We start from the raw sequence: 22705 nt of genomic DNA, 5'->3' as shown, positions 1-22705 counted from the left end.
ACAGGAATTAAACAATATCGCTGGAGCGCAGATGACCTGTGAGCCGCTGACAGCACTTTTGGGCTGGGATAAACAATTAGCGGTGCAAAATCGCAGGCTAGTGGCGATGGGGTTCCTATTGGCCAAGCGGCGGATAGCAATGCGATGGGATCGCGGCCCAGTCCCCACAATACAAGAGTGGCATAGAGATATGGCATATTGTAACACACAATCAGAGAACTATAACAAGTTGCTCCCCCCCGCCACTAGGCCAAAGAAATACTGGGAGGCCTATAGCCGCTACCTTGCTGGAAAGGAAACAAGAGAATCAGAAACAGATCTGATGGGGCGAAATAAAATTGAATCGCACGAACATATACAGTAATTGTGGCTAGATTAATGATCAGATGTTACAGGGCAGGATGGAAATGTGTAGTACTGTTTATTGTATGCAACCTCCTAAAGTACGTCAAGTGATTGATATGTTTGCAGCAAGATGAATACATTGTTGTGTTGTAAATGACTACATTAAAATATAAATAAAGATATTTTTTTTAAATATGCCCGTCAATTTCCTAAGATATCCTGAAGAAAATTTAATGACAGCTATCTGTCCCCCTGAAGCAGAATAGAGAGTGGCACTGAAATAAGCAGGCCGATGTGTTCACAGTAAAAAAGAAAGCCTCACAAAGTTAGCTTTCCCGCACATCACCATCAGGATGGAACCCCACATTATATCACAATAAGGAGTACAGATACTGACAACCCTAATATTCCAGTACAGATATGGTAAGTCAAATTAGTAGCCTTTAGCACATTCATTGCGGGAGTGCAACATCCAACAGCCTGTTGAAGCCAGTCCTTTTTTTAATATCTTGTTAAATTGTTCCACCACCACATTCAGGCTGGAATACTGTAAAAGATGGGCCTGTGCCAGTGATAATGCAAGCAGCTTTATTAGTAGAAGTAAGTTATCAGTACATAATTAACCTCACTCACATACAGATACCACACACTTCACACAAAACAAAAAGAGCACCATTTTGGGTAGCAGAAGATTTGAAACCAGCTGTCATCTCAGAAGGGAGATGGGTGTGAGCCTAAAGGACTGACTGCAGCATGGGTGTAGTGCATGCTGGTATGTCAGTGTTTCAACACTCCCATATGTACTGATGCTGTTCCTGGTGAAGTACGGGAATGATGATTCATACCTAGGAGCATGGCAATGTGTGTATCCTGATAATATCACTATATACACACAGTGAGATGCTTATGTAAATTCTTCACAGAATAACACACCTGCAACTGTTATCTATTTCTCGCTATTGTTAAAAATAAAATAAAGGTTTTACAAAAACAAGCAGCTTTCATCTCACCAGATCACATCACACTTTCTAAATTGTGAATTATTCCTGCTACTGGCATCGTTCTTTGTCTTTCACCGTACTCCCCATCACTTGACCCTATGTTACAATTGGAACATATTGTATCTGTTCCTTGAAAACAACCACAGTTCATACTCTGCAATTTTCTATCACTGGTTTGTAAGGCATTAGACTTCTTCTCATTCACCACAGTGGATTGAGAAATATATGATTTTTTTCTGTTGGCAGCTTAGTTTTCACATTCTATATCTGAGATACCCCTGGAATTTCCCATATCAACAACAATTTTGGCAACACAACCCACATGGTGGAGTGGGATGTAAAATGATAAGCTCTCACTCTCCCCGTTAAATCAGTCCTTGTGTAACCACCTCAGTCATTTTCACATTCTTTAAGGGAAGTATTGAAACATTCACCCTAACCATTGTTGTTAGTGGTAATGCACAATATTTTTTAACTTCAGATAGGTTTATATTTCTGTGTAAGTCAGCAGGACCTCATAGTCTCTAACAATCAATGACAGATAGCCTCCTTCTCCAAAAAGTGTAAAGACAAAACTGATCCTTTAACTGTGACAGCAGACAGTAAAAGCACCCGTTATCAACCAGGAGTTTCCACTTACATTATACAAATGAAAGAATACAAATAAAGGGCTTTTTCAGTCTTAATTGGTTTGTTGAGAATCACCCTCTAAATGGATGCACTCATACGATGAAGAAAACATCGAAGACATATGGGACAAAGGAGGGTGGTCAAATGCTCTGCAGTTTAAGTATCTTTAGCAGAACATGAACTGATTCAACGTTAACAGGAACAACGTTCGATCACTGGTACTTGATAAGCCTAGTACAACAGGATTGCCAAGACACTATGCATCAGATTCGGTCTCCTTTTATAGGCAGAGTGATGTGTTATCAGGCCTGGACTTCCCTGGGACACTTGTTATTGCCCGTTGATGCAGATTGGTCGTCCACTTGATTTACAGCGTCTACAGTGCTAGCACGGTAAACCAGGTAAGCGCAGGTGGTGCCAGCAGCAGTTGCATGGAAGTTGTGGTGCTCATGGTTTGCATCCTTCCTCAGGCCCAATCATAAAATCTGCCACCCATACATGCAAGGTGCACACCCATGAATGTATCATTAAGTACTCTTGTCTTGGCTGAAACCCCTCCTATGATGTCAGGTTTCCTCTGGCACTTGGATTCTTCCCGCAGGTGTACTGCATATTTTGATTTATATTCCTCTAGCACCTTAATACTTCTTGGTGCAAAGCTTTACAGAAAATCTTGAGTGGAGTTGAGTTTCATGGCACCCTCCAGTCGTGAGGTGGGGCACTTAGTTCTGTCCTTGCTGAGGAGTTGCTTAAGGAATCCCTGGCCTCACCCTCAAGACACAGTGCAGGTTCTTCCTAGGTGCAGCATGAAACATTTCCAGCTCACTCCGCCTAGGCTTCTTTGCAATATATTTCCTTCTGAGCAGTGTTTTCCTCATGCAAGGGCATCTCCCACACCTCCACTACACAAAGCAATACACAATACACAAATGAAAGCCCTGTTCCACCCTAGATGAACGAAGGACCCCGTTGTAGAAGACTGGTTGGCCATTTTGGAGATGCCAGCAGGTGACTGTGTCAAGCACAGGTAAAACGGCCTGTGCTGCCACCATAATAGTTTACACTGCCACTACTGACAGCTCTCTACCGCCCAGTGAGTTAACCGTAGTAATGTTTGGTAAAAGGCGGAGCACTTGGAGTGCACACTCCAGAACCCAGAGCTCGTGTCTGGGTCTCAAATGTGGTTCTAAAACTTGTTCCTATGTACAGGCATGATTATCATATGTGCCGAAGTATAGTCAAATATCTAAACCTTGCAATGATGATGACGTTGAGGAAGGAGCTCATGCAGTCCAAAGTCATGCAGGGGACCTTTCTGCATCCTAACACTGCTTAGCCTCATCTTCTTTTAAATTCACTAATACTCCCCTGTTCATTCCTTCTGCTCTTATGGGGTGTGAGAGCATTCATGTTCCGATGCCACTTAGATGATAACCTCCAATAAATTAAGCATCTTTTGTAAGTGCTTCAATTATTTAGCAGTAATCTTTTTCAGTTTCTTCATCCTCATTCCAGTGCTTAGATCATGAAGTGTGTACACATGCTAGGGAAAGACATCATGCTGTCACGCTAAAGCTAAAAAGAAATTAGTCTTTCCTCTCCATCTATTAAGGACCACCTCTACTTAGGAACCTCCTAAGTAAAATAACTAAGTAGCCCAACAGGCTATGAGCAAAACTGAGCAAACAGTAGAGGGGAGGGTTTCATAAGAGATGCAATGAGTAATCAAATCTTACCTCCCATCCTAGTCTTTATGTCAACAGTATCTACTAGCAGGCACAACCAGCAATGATGACCAACCAATTTAGTCAGCCATAAAGGACAAATTCTAGAGACACATAGAAAGAAGGACCAAATTCAGAAGGTTAACAAAGCCACTGACACAGCATCAAAGCAAACAGTCAGTCACTAGAAACTTTAAAGAGGAAATGTTCAGTCAATGTGCCCAAAGGAGCTAGCACCCCAAAAGAAACAATGCCCAGAAGGACTGACCTACACCAGGCAACAGGAAATACAAGGAAGTCAAACACACCTGCTAGTCAAATAGCCTATCACACAGAGCCAGTGATATGCGTTTGTCAAAGGAAAGGCAGAAGAGACCATAGAACAGCAGCAGATACACACAAGACCCCAGAAACCCTGCAAAGAGCAAGCACACTGCATCCTAAGATAAAACAAGAGCACTGTTATAGAAACCAATGACTCCCCTAGGGATGTGAGGCATTGGGAACAGGAACACAAAACAAGGAGACTAAAAGGGGGAGGTGGCCAGATCCATGGTCGTAGATTCCTGATGAAGCCCCGCCCTGCCCTGGGCTATCATCATCTCTTTCCTGGTATCTGTCTGACTGTGTGAGCCACTAGTGCCATGTAAACACAAGAGGATCCCGAGGTTCCTATTGCCGATTGCAACAGTCCTGAGCACCTTTCCCTAGTGATTGGAGGACAGACGAATATAGGGCCATTGCATGACCAGGCCAGAGCCATGACAGAGGAGCACAGATTGTGATGTCGAACTGATCCGGAGTAGGCACAACCGAGAAGAACTCCCAGTGCCAAGATATAGTCAGAAATCTACACCTTCCAATGATGGCCTTGAGGAAGGAGCTCACGCTGTCCAGAGCCATGCAGAGAACCTTCCTAAATCCCAGCACTGCTTATTCTAATTTTTTTTTAAATTCAAGAATGCTGTCCTGTTCAAGACAAACAGAGGCTGCGGCTGCTAGGGGCCACACTGCTGAAGTCACCAGGGGACGGGCCTCGTTTTGAAGCAGGGGCCCGATTCATTGCCATGTAATTCTACACTGCTACTCCCCAGGTGCAACTGTCTGCTGCTACGTTCTTGGAGAGCATCAGTGCTAACTGGACTTTCAAGAAAGAGTGCAGCTTGTTTTCCCACACTGAGCATGATGACTTTCTTACATATTTTATTCTACATACTCCTGAGCTACTGTCATTCTTGACTTATTGCCTCAATACACCCAGCACAACCTCACTGATTTTATTTTACATTTGTCAAAGTGACACCTTATTGTTGTAGGTGCTACTATTTTCATGGACTGGTTTCAACCGTACGTCAAGACACATCCTGTAAAGAGAAGTATGTTCAAGATTGTGGTAGTCTACTGACCCTTGTCCTTATGTAGATTGAGGAGACTCCTGATCCTCCACATCCTACTTCCCAGGTGATCTGGAATCCCACACCTTAGCACAACAATAGTTGGTGTGGCTGACCTGCCCCTCCATCCTGCAGCATGGCACTTGGGAACTTTTACTGCTCAGATAACCCACATTTGCCTGGCCTAAACCACTGGTGGGATTGGATCTCATTTTCAGCATGCCATGTGACTTCCAGGCAACTTCTCTTTCCTGAGGCTGTGGCTAAAAAATGGATGGCTGCGTCAAAAAACAGTGAACATCATCCAGGTGACTCTGAAGGAGCTGACCAACATCAGAACAGCTAATAGGATGGTCTGATAGGATGCCAAGTGGTTGAAGGTGAGACCACATTGGCTTCCATTCCAGGCTTGACTTTAAAGATTGGATATTAGTTACCATAGAAGATCATCTGGACCGTTTGGACAGTGGTCTGGATCTGGAAGATGAGCTATAGAGACTATAGAGAAAGGCGGCTGAAATAGAAGACAGGACCTGGAGAAACATTGTGTGCTTTCTGTAAATTGCAGGGGAACTAAAATTTTTCCTTTCTGTCTGCCAGAAATCACCAGACAATCGCTCGACATGCCCCTGAAGTTCCAGAGAGCCCATAGATTATGATTAAGACACTCAGGAAAGTCAAATACCCGGAGGCCCGTGTTAGCCTACTTCCTCAGTTACCAGCAATACCAACAAGTGATGGCAGTGGCTTGGCGTCAGAATGGCCCTCTTGTCTATGCATAATGAAAGTTCACATGATCTTTGTTACTGCTGACCTATAGCAGGAAACTGAAAGGAAAGAGAAAAAAGTTTCTGGCCCTGCATTCCTGTATTTGGAAATGGGACATCCAGTTTGTACTGCTGGAAACTGTCACAATGCTCCTGACTATCGACGGGAAGTTTAGAGAATTCTATGAACTAGTAAGCTGAAACACTTCATGGATAACATGGACTCCTTTCACATGGATACCACACACTATCGCCAATTGCGATCCAAGTTGGGATCAGCCAACACCTATGGGGGTGTCCCCCTGCCTGTCAATGCTACTGTTGACCATTCCCCCCCACAGACACAGCTGTCTGAATGTGATCTGCTGGAGTCAATGACCTGGAAATGGGTGGACCGGGATAGACACAAAGAAAGGCTACCGTCCAGAGCACAAGACAACTCCAGGTTCCCCCAGTAAATCTTAACTTAAGCCCTGCAGAATCCTTCAAGCTACCATTGCCCGGGACACCAACAATGTTTTCGGGATGCGTCGTCCATGATTGCACAACTGATCATCCATGGCAGAAAGCCCTGGCTGATGGCCTCCCAGCTCCATCAATCTGAGACTCGTGGTCCTCTACACCTGGAACTGACGCAGTAATACCTTTGATGGGCCCAGGGGTCTGCTGTGAGCTGGGACCATTTGCTTCTAGCTGATGTTCGTTCTCACTATAGAGTAGCCACTCTGGATATGTTCCCCTGCTGCTTACTGGTCTTGCAGATATGAGGTTGCGGGAGTTGATCAATTGTTCTCACTTGTCTTACATTGTATTACTAACAAATCTCCACCTAGTGTTGCATAGGACATACTGCAAGGTGACTGGTTACTTTTTTTGCTTCGTTCCTGTGAGTTTGTAGGATTCATTTTTTGACTGCCAAACTGTTGCTCATCCCCATCCCTCTTATTCTTGTCCCTTTTCTCCTGCAACTACTGCACCCAACTTCTCAACAGCCCACAGCATGCAGTTCGAGCCCTACACCCCCCACTGATAGAGGCGCATTAGATAGGAGCCTCCTTTGAGTGCTTCAAGGAAGAGCAATCACACACTTGGCACCCTTACTCTACACTCCTCTGTGACATGCCTCGTTCCTTCTCTGCCAACACTCCTCTAACTCTCTCCTCTGATATTGCATACATGTATATCAATAGCATACTCTACACCAGCATCGAGTGGGACCACCTTCCCTAACCATGCTAGATATCTGGAACCTGCACCATCATAGGCCTCCCACGTTGATCTCCCTCAGCAGTATGGGTCACTATGTTGTGTGCAAGAACGTCCTGACATAAATTCCTTCAAAGTCCCTTAATATTGTACTTACACCGGAAATATACCTTGCCCTGGCAAATCTCACAAACTATGAAGAGGATGCGTTGGCAGGGCAATTAGCAGTAGTAGTGTGCAGTGGCAGCCAGATGCCTCTCATAAGTGCTCCATCCCACCTCTTCTAAAAGGTGTGGAGTAGCGATTCTCTTCAGTAAGTCTTTGCAACACATTGTGCTGAAGAGTTACAGTGACCCAACAGAGAGGTATGTCTTTGCCAAGATCAATACTTTGTGAGCCATTGGCTTGACCAATGCCCCAAACAACTCCAGGTCTGCCATTCTGGCCTCCATCTTCTGACTACTCATGAAATTTTAATCTGTGAACACAGTACTAGGAGGAAACCAGAACCTGGCAATGGGTTCAGTAGTAGATAGGAATGCTCTCATGGACAGTGAAATGGGAGGTACAGGGCAAGCCTTTATAACAGTGCTTTTGACATCTGTGGACTCCCACTTAATCATTACTGGAAGCCAGGGACCCCCACTGAATCATTATTGGAATCTAAGGACCCCCACTGAGTCATTACTGGAAGTTGGGCACCCTGGCATAAGCATTTCCAATGATTTGCAGTGCAAAACAATAAACAAATAATAAAGAAACAAGCAATCATCAAACAGATACAACAATAATTAAATGTTTTATTTAATTCACAAACAAATATAAAAGAAAAATCAGAAGTTTAATTTTAATGGGAAGGCTAGAGCTTTTCTAAATTCGAATTTAGCCCACTCATTGTCCATACTATATTCAATAGCACTGCTCCCACAAATCTATCTGAGGATATGAACTTAATTTTTTGCCTTTAATTTCAAATTCCTTCACATATACAGAATATTTTGAAATGTTCGACCTTACGTTTTACTTCTTAATTCATATACACTTCATTACTTGGTTGATATTAGTTCATTTTCTAAGCAGTCACAGACCCCCCTGTGTAGGCTTTGCAGACCCACAGGGGTCCCTGTACCACAGGCTAAGAACTCCTGGTTTAAAACACTGTATAAGGCCTGTTTGGCCTGGGTGCATCACACATCCTTGGGATAAAGAATTCACTTTTTTATGTCCTGCGTGCTTGGCACATGTTCATAAATCGATTAAGTCCTTTGCTCCAACTCAACCCTGAGTAAAGTCTCTAGTTGTACAATATTTGAAGGTGGGATTTCGAATCACTGCCCAGTGCATTTGACCTTAGATTTGGGCCGCTTGACATCTCAAAGAGGTGGAGAATGAGTGACTCCAAGTCTAAACTTCCTTTAGACGAAGTCATCCTGAAGGAGAAACTTCACATCTGCATGCCCTGAACAAGGACTCAGTGTCCCTGGTGTGATCACTGACACAGCAGAGAAAGCTATCCTGAGAGAGGATTTGGTAGGTGTCCTCCACTAATGCAGGCAGGAGACTCAAGCCATCCTTCAAAGGGAGATCAGAACCATTTCAGCCTCCAGAGTATGCTCTGACCCGACTGCAGCTGCACCACTATTAAAAGATAGAAAGGAGGCAGGCTCCATGCATCCCAATTTAGTCAAATGGAATCCCAGTATGCCATACCTGCCATCAGTTTCAGATACTTTTGTTATGCTTCCCACTGAAAGTAGCACTGCATTCCCAAAATTCTTTTGGTGCCTGAATGCCTTTGAGTGCCCTGACTCGACTCAAACAAAATCGGATTTCATGCCTGGGGTACAGCTCCCTGTTCTGTCAGAAGATGAGAAGACACTATTGAAGGGAGACGTCATGATTTAAGAGCTTGAAGAGGTGATTTCAGACCTACTTTTTTGGTCATTCACTGGGTGACGATAGCCTGCCAGGTGAGTTTTACAGGATCACAAGACCCTGTTCTCCCCAGTTTTGTGTGAGGTTTTCAAGGAGGCAGAGACCTGGGTGGACCCCATAATGAATTGCTCCCCAAACCAGACCACAACCACCTGCAGTGGTCCAACTACATGCCGATTTCACTCATGAGTATAGATGTTGAGATACTGGCCAAGACAAAAGTGAACCATCTGAAAAAAGATCTTGTGCATAATTTGCAATTAAGATACATATTTGGCTGCATGCCAAGAAACCACTTACACCTCTTCTCAAACATATTGTGATTAGTGAAGGACGACATTGATGACAAGATAGTGGTCTTTCTAGATGCCAAAAAGGCGTTTGTTTCAAGTAGGGGTTTCTCTTCCACACTTTATCTAGAGCCTGTATTGACACAAACACTCTGGCTATGAAGATCTACCAGTCCAAATAGACAGTGGAGGTTTTCTCCTGGATACCTTCTGTATATGTTGAGGAATTTGGCATGGTTGACCACTTTCTCTGCTCCTCTTCTTGCTTGCTATGAAGCCTTTGATGATGGCAGTCAGGGGGTTGAAACTACCAGAGGATTTGACACAGCAATCACTCCAAAATCTTATATGTGGACAACACCCTTCTTACCCTCAAAGACCCTGACACATGCTTATTTAGCATGGTTGGCCTCATCGATTTCTTCTCTTCCTTTCGAGGATACAGAATAAATTGGGATAAGTGTGAAGAATTTCAGATCTTCAGGGGATCAAACAGGTCAACTGCAGAGCTTTGCAGTTTTCGGTGGAAGCCACTAAGTGTGCAATACTTGGGTGTTCTACTTTAAAGATGCCTGGAACACAAGTTTGAGGATAATCTGCATACTCTGATAGACAAGACTGAAATTTTTTTTGTCTGATGGTCATGGTTACAGCTTTCAGTATAGAGTCGGGTCATGAAAATGGTGGTTGCGCGTGAGGTGTATTACCTGTTGTGGATGTTACTCCTGCAGATTGCCACCAGAATGTTAAAAACCATGACCACCGGAATGGGGTATTTTATCTGGGCTGGAAGGAAACAACATCTCTATCCTATGAAACACCATTCTTGTCCAGAGCTGGAGGCCTGAGGTTCTTTGTTAATTTGTTCACTAACTGTCTTAATTATTTTACCCAAGATTCTGCAGAACCACCCCCCATTAGTGGCCATAAAAAGGGCACAACTAGGAGATTTTCCCAGTCTAAATTGTCTTTACCACAAGAAGAACCCACTACAACAATTATATCCTGATCCATCCTGTGCTGGAAGTAATATAAACCAACAGGAAAGTAAGTATTCTTGTTTTTACCCCTTCTACTTTCTATACTTCTTACTTTCACTTTGTAATGAGGGAAAAAATAAATCCACTTTTAATTTAGAAAAATTAAACATGTCACTGAGAACAGCACTATATATAAGAGGCACTTAAATTCAGTAGAGCAAAGTACAAGAACTAATGCACTGAGCATTTTGAAAGAAATTTGTCAAACTCAAGAATTCAAGCATACTCAGAAGGATGAGGCAAAACATCAGGATTTCCTTTGGCCAACTTTCTTAAAAACGTAGTAGTCAATCAATGTGACAACTGACAATCGCTTGAAAGATACCACAGCCCTTACCACAGCCATTTCCAACTATGACAGCGGAGGTAGCAGTTAATTAAAAGTCTGATTGTGCTGTGGCGAGATATTTTTTTTAAAATAACAATTGCACCAGGAGTGCAGTTTTCCTTTGTCAAACGATATCAGCCCAGCATTCCACAGCACCTTATGCGATCTTCATACACCATCCCCAAGTGCAATTAATTGCATTGAGTGGAAAATGTCTCTCTGCACCACTGAAAAATCTTGGTGTGACATAAAAGCAGCAAGATGCGTGCAGAGATTTCAGAATGCACAAGAAGACTCACACTAGGGGTGAGAACCCGAGCAGGAATGCAAGCTGGTAAGGGTAGTCAATTTTGTTCTTTCATATAGAATGCACAAAAAGTTGTGTAATGTGGTGGTGTAATACTCACTGTCAAAAACGAAGTAGAAATAATCAATCTCAATAACCACCACTCACCTAGAGAGTTGAGAACTGATAGAGATAGTTCAGAATTGTTTGGCATGTTGAGGTGCCGTTTGCCCGCTCATCGCCAGTGTATAAGATCCATGAACCTTAGTAAGAGCCCCGCATCCATAGCCTGCAGGACATCTCTGCACATCTTTATCAGACTCCAGGTAGAACCCTCAGTCAGAGGAAGACAAACATGAACCCTATGCAGTAAACATACCAGCAAGACTTGAAATGAGGAAGAATAACATACCCCTTCCAAATAGCAATTTGGTATGGAGTAGCAAACCAATTTTAGAAGTCAGTAAAAATGTCTTATTCAGTAAGCTTACCTGCAGAGTGGTCCATTGGCTATTGGCAGGATCTGCCCAGTCAAGCCCTTGTTTCTTTAACTTTGGCTTCAAGAGTCATGGTTTTGAGTCACAATGATTAGGTCAGGGGGCTGTGGGCATGAACAACCAATTGCATCAGAAAGTGGATTCACAATTATATGCATTTTTGATTAAGTGGTCTTCTCGCGAATCGCAAAGTTTGTGGGTATCGAGGATGCCAGAGGAGATGAAGTTGAGTTAAAATAATTTGTTCATGATTTTGAATTTTTCTTCCGTTGAATATGTTGCTCCCAAAATGCAACAGGTGTTGTGAAATCTCTTGGCTTAACTGAGGCCTGCTTTATAGATTCTGTAGTGAAACTGAAATTGGTTCCTCTTCTTATTAGTGACTTTGAATGCACAGCTGAGCCCATTCACTGCCACTGACGGATTCACTCTGGGGTATAACATAATGATCATATTTAATGTCCTGGACAGTGAGTATCGCCTGCTAAGTTCATTCATGGACACTGTCAGCTCTAGCTGGCCCAGGTTGAATCTGTTGAGGCCATGAACATCTTCCCATTGTGCTTTTGGCTGCTGAGTCCCTTTGCTGCTATTGTTGCATTTGCTCCAGGCTGTCCCCTGGTGATCTCATTCACAACCCATGGATACCTTTTACCCTGGGTTGTCACCTCTTAAGACCATTCACTGCTATGTACACCTTCACCCAAGGCAATACCCTGCTGAGTCTACTGACGACCAAGGGTCCTGTAGTTATTTGCCCATCATCTGTGTTGTTTCTGGAACATTTCACTTGTACTTCAACTACTATTTCATTTGTTACTGCTGTTCTTTGGTTCATGTAAATAAGAAGATATTCACTGTAGCAGTATGCACAGGCCGCCACAGTATCACCTCATCTAGTGGTGAGTTATGATGTGATGGTCGTGGTTGTGGTGTTGGTGGTGTGGCATAAGTTACCTGGTCAAGTTGTAATCCAGGTGCCAACATTTGGTGATATCCTTAACCTGCAGTATGCCTTTTTAAATAGCCACCATGGTATATATTTCGAACTTGGTACTGCTTCTTTGTGTTATTGGTTGAAGGATCAAGGAAAACGTACTGCCCATCTGGATTTCGCGGAAACCATAAAGTGTGATTTACAGACAAAGGAAGTGCAGTACGTTCATCTCTGACCACCCTGCCAAAGGTGTCAATCAAATCTGTGTCTATGTTTGTTTAAATGGCCATTTAGCTCATCTTTTGAGGCTGGGGGAGGGTACTGACAGTTTCCCCTTTCCCTAACATTCAGAGGACTACTACCTTTTATCTAACACCGTTTGGGCTTAGAGGGAGCTATTTCACAATTTGGTAGTTGCTGAAGCCACCTCTATGGTTCCATCATTGCCTACAGTCCTCCCACATGGGTGATGGTCCCAAGATAAATGCACTTTAATATGATTAGCCAGATTAAATTCAACCTGCTTTTTACACTGCTAGCCTATACCCTTGCTAGTCCAATTAATATGTTTATTGTTGGACGTACTTTGAACTTATTTATGGCTGCTCATGACCCTCCATGAGCCACGACTCATGATTGTGTCCCCTGTCCTGCAGCCACTGGGACTCCTGCTCTCCTCCACAATGAGGCCCAGTTTTGCAAGGAAGAGATTCCCACATTGAGGCATTTGTTACCTATGATGCTGTGAGGTTAGAGAAGAACTTGCCCCTGATTCTCTGAGTCATCATTCTTCAGTGCATAGATCCTGTTAGATCTGCCACATCCACCTTTCCTTAGCTGTTTCATAGGATTTCAACTTCAAAATATTTATGTTTTTGTAATTGTTTTATTGTTTTCACTGTGATGCAATGGATTAACCATACTCTATCTATTCAACCCCTCCCCTTCAACTTCTGACCTTCATCTTGGCCCAATCCCCTTACTCCAGTTAAGTCAGTAAACAACTTGACTTTCTATCTGGAGTTGAGCCTATCTCTCGAACAGCAAGTTAATATTTTATCTTTCACATGCCTCTTGCTACTTCGGGAGCTTAGGAAACCTTTGCTCCTTCTTCTTATGTCTTTGTGTCTTGTGTTAAGTGGTGGTCAAGCAATCATTTTAAGTCATATGGAATCTTGTAATTCTCTTCTTTTCATTGTCTCATAGTGTCTGTTGAAAAAGCTTCAAAGTATCCAAAATACTGCAGCCAAACTGGTTCTTTTTCTGTTCTTGGTCTGCACCAGTATTCTTCTGCCTCTGCTGCTTTGGATTTGCTGTACGGTGGTGAAGCAGCTTGCTTTTAAATCCCTCAGCCACGTTCATGGAGCCTGCAGCATACCAGGTCTATCTGTCTCAGCAAAAATGTTACCCCATTTGTTCCTAGTTGTGCCATTCGCTCTACTGCTGCATCCTTACTAGCAGTATCTAGATTGGATTTGCTCTGGTGGTAGGTCTTTCTCAGTAGCAGCTGCCAAACTATGGAAAACTCACCCAGTAACACTGTGCAAGGTTCATGAACTGTTGCATTGTTCCATTTTAGGAAGGCCTTGAAGACCTGGCTTTATGGGCAATGCTTCCCTCCTATGTTTAATTCAGTTCGTTTTTTCTCCAGCGCTAGGACACCTGTATGGGCATTAGAGTGCTTAATAAAAATGTTAACATAACAATCAACAACCATCAATTGGAACACTCTACAAAGTAATATTGTTAGCAGTACTATTTCTGTCAACAACTAGCCATATGCCCCTTTGAAAAGAAACCAATATACATTCACTAACTGCTAATGCTTCCCAACAAAAGCATAGTCTTATATTGCAAAATGCTTTCTGCCGCTAGGAATCTCTGTGAAATTTCATCCAGATTTTTGTCATACGTTTTGGGATTTCACCTGCCTTCACTTATTAATTTCTTAACAAGGCTACACCAGTCCTTAACTCAGTACCATGCCACCTGAGTTGGGGTCTCAAAGCTTCCCTGTAGTCCGGCGGTGTCTCGGCACACCATTTTCAGCCCTAGGCCACAAAAAATGCCAATGTATCTTGATGGTGCACTTTCATCCCATGTGTCTCTGTGCAAATGCACTCCAGAGCATGCTGAAACTGTAAGTACTGGAGTGCTTCAGTGTGTCCCATGTTATCCCCTTTTTAAAGCTGTGCAAAGGTTTTTGGGCCACCTGAACCCTGCACGTCCACCAGAGTGGTTAGGTCTATCAGGTCTCATAAGCTGAAGCTTTATAACTGTGTCAGTTCTTTAAGTCCCCTACAGATCTATGATGGAGTTAGAGCAGTCAACTTATTTTCCCAACCTAGTTTCTTGGCAGCTTCTTTACATATCCTAATCCCAGTGACTGTGTGCATCATTAAGTGTCTAATTTGGGTGAGTCCACATAATAATGAATTATAACCAGGGCGACCTTGAGTATTCCTGTCCACCCTTAGAGTTGGCTCCTACTGAGACGAGAATGTCTATTTGTTTATGATCATAAACGTGATCTCCAATTGTATAGGCATATACGATGGAGTGCCATTCAGACCAATATATATACATGAGTCAAGGTGGTGAGCTCTCGGAAGACGTATATCCCATAATAGACTATGTATAGTTTAATCTGTTTTTTAAAGAAGACATTCAGCACATAGGGTGTATTTTAGGGCAAATAGTGAGATTTTGGCTGGATAACCATGTTTTACAGCATGACCCTTCCCATGGGTGAGAGAGGTAATATCCTCCAGTGTTGCACATCATTTTGGAAGGGTTCCTTCACAGATTACATTTGAGAAGCTCTCCCCCAATCTTCGGGATATAAATACCAAGCCCTCGTACTATTCTGAAGGGAAAGGATCATTGGGTTAATAGATCTCAGGGAGCCAAGGGATACAGGATAGACTAGTCCAATTTAATAAGAAACCCACATATTGTCCGAACACACCAAAGATATTCAGGCCCCTTTCTATAGAAATCACTAGCTCAACTGCATACAGTAAAATATCAGAGGTATTTATCATATTCCTTTATTCCTCAAGTTACCCCAGCTGCCTCAATGCAAACTTCCTGACCCAGCATATCAGCAGCTACAAAACACCAAGGCAAAGAGCATGGGTGAGAGGGGGCACCTCTGCTTCATACCCCTCCCCAGAGAGAAGGGTTTCAGTGGCATTCCATTAACTTTCAACCAAACTTTAGTAAATATTATTTTTTATGTCTAACATACTTCAAAGGTATATTCCAATCTGGTACTGCTAACTCTGTTTCATATGTGTATCTTTTACCCCCAGCAGTACACTGCCTTTTTCGTTGAGCTCCACATTGCAATGCAACCCTGCTATCTCTTACAGGGAAATCTGAACTCAAGAGCTCAAATCTCATTACAAGTGTATTCACATTAACCAATGTTCGAGCTTTCCTGTGCTTAACAACATTCACTAACATTGACAGCTTTACCCCAAGGTTTTCTGTACTTATCCCATTCACATTAACACTGTTATCCGCAGTTTTCTACATTTAATCCCATTCGCTGACATTGACAGCATTGCCGCTTTGCTGATCCCAAATACTGATAGTGACAAAGTCACCCTGAGCTTTCCTGTAATGGTCCCATCTACCAACTGACAGCATCACCCAGAGCTGTATGCTGATTACTTTCACTGACTTTAACTGCATCATCTGAGCTTTCTTGTTCTGATACCATTCACTGAAATTGATCTGAGCTGTTCTATTCTGATCCCATTCACTGCATTTGATATTATTATTGTTGCAAGCATCATTTTAAGGAGACCCAAACCCAGTCTTTCTCTCATTACCTTGAACATTCTAACTCATCCAAAACCTGCTGAGCTATTTATCTGCAGCGATGTAGAGATGAAACCCTAGGGCAACCCTTATGAGCTGCCTTCCACCAGATACCAACATGCCTCATCTAAGTCTGTTCTATTGCTGTTCACACATCAGTCATGACTGTGGAATGAATACATTAAGAGATGCAGAGCCTATTGTAACATATGTTGGAAGCACATATGTTATATTTAGCAAAGGTATTTGCCAAGTAGCTGATCCTAAACCTTACTTTCGTAGGTATGTATGGCTGCACCTTTGTTTGTGACTGACTGTGACATGGTGGTGGATCAGACCTCCTGAAGCAGGTAGGTGGTTGGATGCAAGGACAGTTAGACCCTGATTTATACTTTTTTGTGCCGCGATGCAAAAGCAGCGCAAACTTACAAAATACAATTGTATTTTGTAAGTTTACGCCGCTTTTGCGTAAAAATGCGGCACGTAAAAAGTATAAATCAGGGCCTTAATTTGGTAATGCAAAGACTATATTTCATCCAGTCATCATTCATCTTATTTATGTTCTTTAATGGGATACACTGAAGCAAATCATTAACCCTTCTGTGATTTATTTCTCCTTACAGAAATACTCCACCATCGCTTCCAGGTAAGCTATGTTCCATGAGCCTGTGTCCCCTGTATGCAGGGTGGAGAGTTGAAGGGGGTATAGGGCTGGATGGGAGCTATTTTAAATGCAGGCCCAGGAGCTCTGGACTTTGATGGTACTGTGTTGAAAAGAGATAACTTGATTAGTGTAAGGCAGTCTTGGGGATGGTGCAATCTTAGCACAAGCAGAGTGTTAATGGGAATAAAGTAGATAACTGGTGGAGTTTCCTGGGAATCAGGGGACTGACGGGAATAAGGCTGAAGTGGGAGAAAGTATAGCTTCTGAAATAAGAGGGAAAGACTAGTGAGTGGAGGGCTGATGTCTGTAGAGGAGGAATATGAATAAATGTTATGTTATAATTTCTAAAACACGAAGGTTTCTTGGTGCTATTTGAAATGTAAAATATGACAATAAAAGAAGTCCACTTGTACAAATTATTTAGTACAAAGAAGCGTCTTTTGCGCCTTACGAAAAAGGTGGCGTGTGCGAGTGAAACACAGGGTGATTAGAGTTTATTTCACTCTCAGGCTGCCACAACTGATAATGCTCTCTCCCCATTCTTTACTGTTGGGGGTGGTGGAGATAAAACTTGGTAGTCCAAAACAGGGATCTTTGACTTGAATGGCACAATGAACGATTGTTAAGGATTTAAAAATTACTTGTTTCTTAATGAGCAGATATGGAAGGATGTGTTTAATGGGGTCTCGTTGATGGGTGACTATAGTAAGATGAGCTGCTGTAATGTATACCATATGCAGTTATTGCACCAGTTTGTCAGGAAGACACAGCATGAATTGACAAATTTCCATAGTTGATGCGAGCATGGTGAGTTAAGCCTATGCATGGCAGGATCTTTGTCAGTAGTTGTTACTGCCAAAAACAGGAGCTGGCTACCTCTGAGATGTGATGTTCCAGCAAGAGATCGGAGTCAATGGATATGCCCAAATTGTGTATGATTTTGGAAGGGGGAATAGGAGGTCCCCTTACTTCTGACCAGCTGAAAGGGTTCCACTGATTGATGTTTTTTGTGATGAGTATTTTAGTTTTTGTAGACTAAGGGCCTGATTTAGAGTTTGGCGAAGGGGGTTACTCCATCACAAACGTGACGGATATCCTGTCCCCGTGTTACATTTCGAACACAGCCTCTGGAAGTTGTAATACCGTGTACAGGATATCCCGGATGAGTATTTGGTATTTTGGAATGATTGCAAGGTGGAAACTCTGAAAATGACCTACCCGTCATCAGCATACATGTAGAAAAGTACTCCCATTGAATAAAGAAGTTGGAACAGCGGGGCCTTGTACTTGTTAAATATGAGTGGTCAAAGGCCTGCACCTAGTGGGGTTCCACAGCTAATGGATTTGAGGCTAGACTTGAGAAGGTGGAAGAAGGATTGTCTGGGCCTTTGAAGTGAGAAAAGATTGAATCTGTTTCAGTGATTCATGTTGTTCTGGATTTTTGTAAAAAATAAATAAATAGCATGGTTGATGTTATCAAGAGCCGCAGACAAGTCTGACTAGCTCTAGCCCATATGTTAAAAAGTCTGACTAGCAGGCCCATATGTTAAAAAAAAGACAAGCAGGCAATGCCCAGCTAGTGTGTGGAGAGGTGAGCTGATAATCATCAATATGAAACATGAGACAATTTGTGATGGTATGGCCCCACAGCCTAGTGGTGGCACTACAGGAACCATCGATTAGGGGATTTATTTATAGTGGGATAGGCTGCAGAGGTATCAATCCTGATGACAATAAGCAATACTAAGAAAGTGTTCAGCACAGACTGATACTGCTGACTACCTCTTTCTTCTGTCTTTCCTGGAAACACAGGGCACAGCTTCCGCAGCAGCGACGTTTGGAAGTGCCCTATAGTGCTGTGTCATTCAAGCCAGGCTTTCGGCATGATGACATCAAGATTACCGTCTGGAAACGCCTCTTTCGCAGAATCTTACCGGGTATGTAGATGCTGTTATCTCTACATTGGAAGTATTTATTCATAGCTTTAAATAGTTGAGCCTGCTGGAAGACATGCTACATGCATCCATGGTATGAGTTATGGCATTAAGGGGGTGATACATGGACAGCCCCTTGACAGGGTGTAGCTTAATCATTGAGATTGAGAAGTTGCAACAGCTGGGGAGATGGGTAATGGGAGGAAAGTGCATTGAGTAGTGTGATAGGTATCACCAACAGTGCTGTCTCAAAGGGCCACACAGATAAAACTGGTAGGGTATACGTATATATCCTCCAACAACTTGGCAGTTTGCTGGCCTGCACCTGAATGCCGGTGGTGCAAGGAAGGGCATTACTGCGAGTGTTAGGAAGAGCACTACCGCAAGTGTTTATTAATTGCCACAACACCTCTCAACACAAAAGAGGACAGGCACTTGGAGACGAGAGGCAATACAGGCTGCAAGACAGACAATGCATCAGGCTGCACGAACAGATCCAGATGTCAATGCATCAGGAAACTCTGTAAAGAGACACATTTCTGCTCATCAATAGCCTTTCTCAATCAAACAGATTCCCATTTTGGTTGCTGCCTATATACTCATCATATACTAAATATAGAGGAAATACTTCCAACAATAAATAGAATTTGTACAAACTTATATACACCTAAAATAGATAAATATTGTAATCCCAGAACTGCTTAGATAATTATAAACGCACAGCGTACAAGATTACACGAAATCCGTTCATAACATGGACACAATTTAATTGGAACTGATTTTGTGTAATCTTGTTTATTAATAATAGTAACAAATGATGTATAGAGTGCATGGTTACTCCGAACGGAGTGTCCCCTCGCTGAGCGAACAGTAATTATATGCACCCCCAAAAGGTGACACGCTAGCCCCGAAGGTTGCCTAAAAGACAAGTCTTGAGTTTCTTAAGGCTGATTTTGGAGCCCCCTATCTGAAATCAAGAGGCGAGGAAATCCATAATTTAGGGGCCAGAAAGCCAAAAGAGCTTCCACCTAGTCAAGCTTTTATTATCCTGAGAATTACATAAGCAAAGCTCCATTAAATCTGAGATTTCTTTTCAGTACATACCATTTTGTCAACAAATGTTAGTAGTGAGGTCCCTTCCCATTTACAATTTTGTGACAAAAACACATAGCCTCGAAGGAAACTCTTCTTCACAGGTAGGCAGTGTAAGTTGGTAAGAGCAACCCCGTAGGCGCAGGCCTCGGGATATTAAGCAACAGATGTGCAGCCACATTCTGTACTCTCTGAAGCTTAGCCAGTCTACCTTGTGAAACACCAAGATACAACATATTACGGTAATCCAGCCTGGAGATGACTAGTGCCTGGACTACTGATTTCCTGGTCTCTTCTGGGAGAAAGCCTAAGATTTTTACTCAGAATTTTCAAAATTCCGAAACACTTTCCCAGGCTGTCAAAAGATAGATTGGCATCAAACCAAATGCTGAGGTTCTTCACTCTCGGCTTAGGCGTCGATACAAGCCCTAATATATCTGGCTGCCGTGCAGAGGACTTGATTGATGGTTGTTTCCCTACTAGCAAGACCATAGTTTTACCAGCATGCAGCTTCAGACATCTCTGAGACATCCACTCTGCAATGTCAACCATACAAGATCTCAGCTGAGTTGCAGAGGATCTTCCGTCCTGAGAAAGAGTCCTAATAAGCTGTGTGTCATCTGTTGTTTTTGCAATCGTCGTACAACAAAATGTTAAAGCTGTGACGTTCGATGGCATCTGCAAGAGGCAAAAAGAAAGACTGAACAAAGTAGGGCTACGTGCCAAGCCCTGCGGTATCCCATGCTGCAGGGACACAGCCTCCTGTGCTGTTTGAACTGCATATTATACTACATACTTAAGAGCTAGCATGCTAGTTTAATCAGGGTAATAGTTCACATTGCTGCAGTTGAATACATTTTAAGTATTTCTTCTATATTTAGTATATGATGAGTATGTAGGGAGCAAGTGAGATGGCAAACTGTTTGACTGAAAAAGGCTGTTGATCAGCCGAAACTCATCTCTTTGCAGAGTTTCCTGATGCATTGACATGTGGATCTTTCGGCAGTGCACAGCAGGGGGTTTGGCTGCAGGCAGCCAAAACCCTTACCCCACCCAGCACCCTATATATAAAGCATCTCTATCATCTCTCTCCAAAAATTACCAATAAGTTTCATCAAATGTATATTACAGTAATGCCTTAACAAATATTTGATAACATTTTATTAAACTACATGTCTTTGACTGAAAAATGTGAAAATACATATTCAGATATATATTATTTTTCTATCAGAAAAAAACAGATAAAACAAATATGTCTCTACCTTTTAACATTTTACACCCCAAAAATGCAATGGCAAAATAAACCACATTAAGGATTTGTCCTTGATGTGATGCATCTTCAACACATAAAATGCAACCATACAACCGGCCCCTCGGTTGCACTGAAGTCCCAGCTGTATAGCCAAAGTTCCAGCTTGGGAAATGCTTTTGAAAAATATGGTAAGTTTTCCTGTGGTCATGATTTAAATGACCCAGGAGACTTATGTTTTTTTCTAGCGTTGCTGGGGAGACCTGCAGAACTCCCTACAGCCTCCCTCAACATGAAAAAAAGTTTGTGATATCCTTGCCCCTTCTATGGACATCACCAAAAAATATATATGTGAATAGCCCTCCAAGGGCATTATGGGATACTCCTTGAAGGAGCAGCAAATAATGAATGTAGCCGCTCATTTGTTATTCACTTTGAAAAATATATTTTTTCTGGTTGTCCCGGTCCCAAACAGGACACCCACTGTTTTTTTTTTTTATAAGGGGCTCCAGGGGTGGGGTCCTGCAACCCCACCGGCTCCCTGTAAGAGGCACCCAACACCATTATAATTCTTGGGTGCCGCAGGGGTAGCCCCAGGGGTCCTTCAGCCCTACCTGCTCCTGCAGGAGCTGCCATGGTTTTCCTCATTTTTGTTTAGGTGGGGTGCCCTGGTGCCCACCCAGGACATCCCACAACGCATCCCTCAATGGGGATGGTGGCGGGGAGGTCCAGGGCCCCTGAAGCCTTGCCGGCTTCCCAGTTTGCACCCATCATGCGTGGAGCAGGAGCTGGCATTGATCCAACCTCACAGGAGCAGTTCTCTTTTGCTCTCGCAGAGTGGGAAAAATTCAGAGCATTTCCCTGGACAGGGCTGTGAAACCCCTCCCCTTAATTTGTTACACAGCTCTTGAAGATGGGGCCCCTCCAGGCTCGGGGAGGGGGTTAGTGCGCCCCCCCCATCACTTCAATAAAATGTCAGCCCTGGGGAATGTGGCCCCTGGGGCCTCTTGGAGGTTTGGGGAGAAGGGCCACTTGCCCCTCTCCCCCTTAAATTATTGCAACACCTCCCCCCTTGGCCCTGACCCAATTGTGTTTTTTTTTTTTTTAGTAGAAAGGGGCGGGAGCCTTCACTTTTTTTTTTCTGTGGTATTGCGAATGCTCCACGAATTCACAGCAATTCAAAACAAAATTCACAGCAATTTTTTTTAAAACGGTGTTGACCCCACCACCATGCCTAGTGGTTCAGGGTATCCCTACCCTTCCCCGTATGTCTTTTTTTGTTTGTGTTTTTTCTTAGGACTCAGGACTGAGCCCCATTCCTAAGTTGGCTGCCACAACTTCCTAGTTGATCTGATGGTAACCAATCAGATTTTGGGATGCAATCTATTGGCTCAGCGGATCCTCCATGGCGTGTTGTATACAATTTATTTGAACCTTCATTTTTCCCAAAACTACCGAACGGATTTACACCTAAACATAAAAAGCACTCTTTCTGGACCAACATCGAGCTTTCTGCTAAATATGGCGTAAATCCGTTCAGCAGTTTGGGCTGTAACTG

General features: G+C 43.0%; 1 protein-coding gene across 1 annotated transcript in view; it reads left to right on the top strand.

Annotated features, from left to right (window-relative positions):
• The window catches only part of TRIM50 (tripartite motif containing 50), a 159294-nt gene that overhangs the window by 109049 nt on the left and 27540 nt on the right, over positions 1 to 22705 (top strand). The window contains exons 5-6 of the mRNA XM_069226775.1: positions 16832 to 16854; positions 18685 to 18809. Coding sequence (XP_069082876.1) covers positions 16832 to 16854; positions 18685 to 18809 — 148 coding nt within the window. The remainder of the gene's footprint in view (positions 1 to 16831; positions 16855 to 18684; positions 18810 to 22705) is intronic.

This window comes from Pleurodeles waltl, chromosome 3_2 (genome assembly GCF_031143425.1).
Source record: "Pleurodeles waltl isolate 20211129_DDA chromosome 3_2, aPleWal1.hap1.20221129, whole genome shotgun sequence".
Classification (NCBI taxonomy): domain Eukaryota; kingdom Metazoa; phylum Chordata; class Amphibia; order Caudata; family Salamandridae; genus Pleurodeles; species Pleurodeles waltl.
This window is presented reverse-complemented; position numbering and strand designations above follow the sequence as displayed.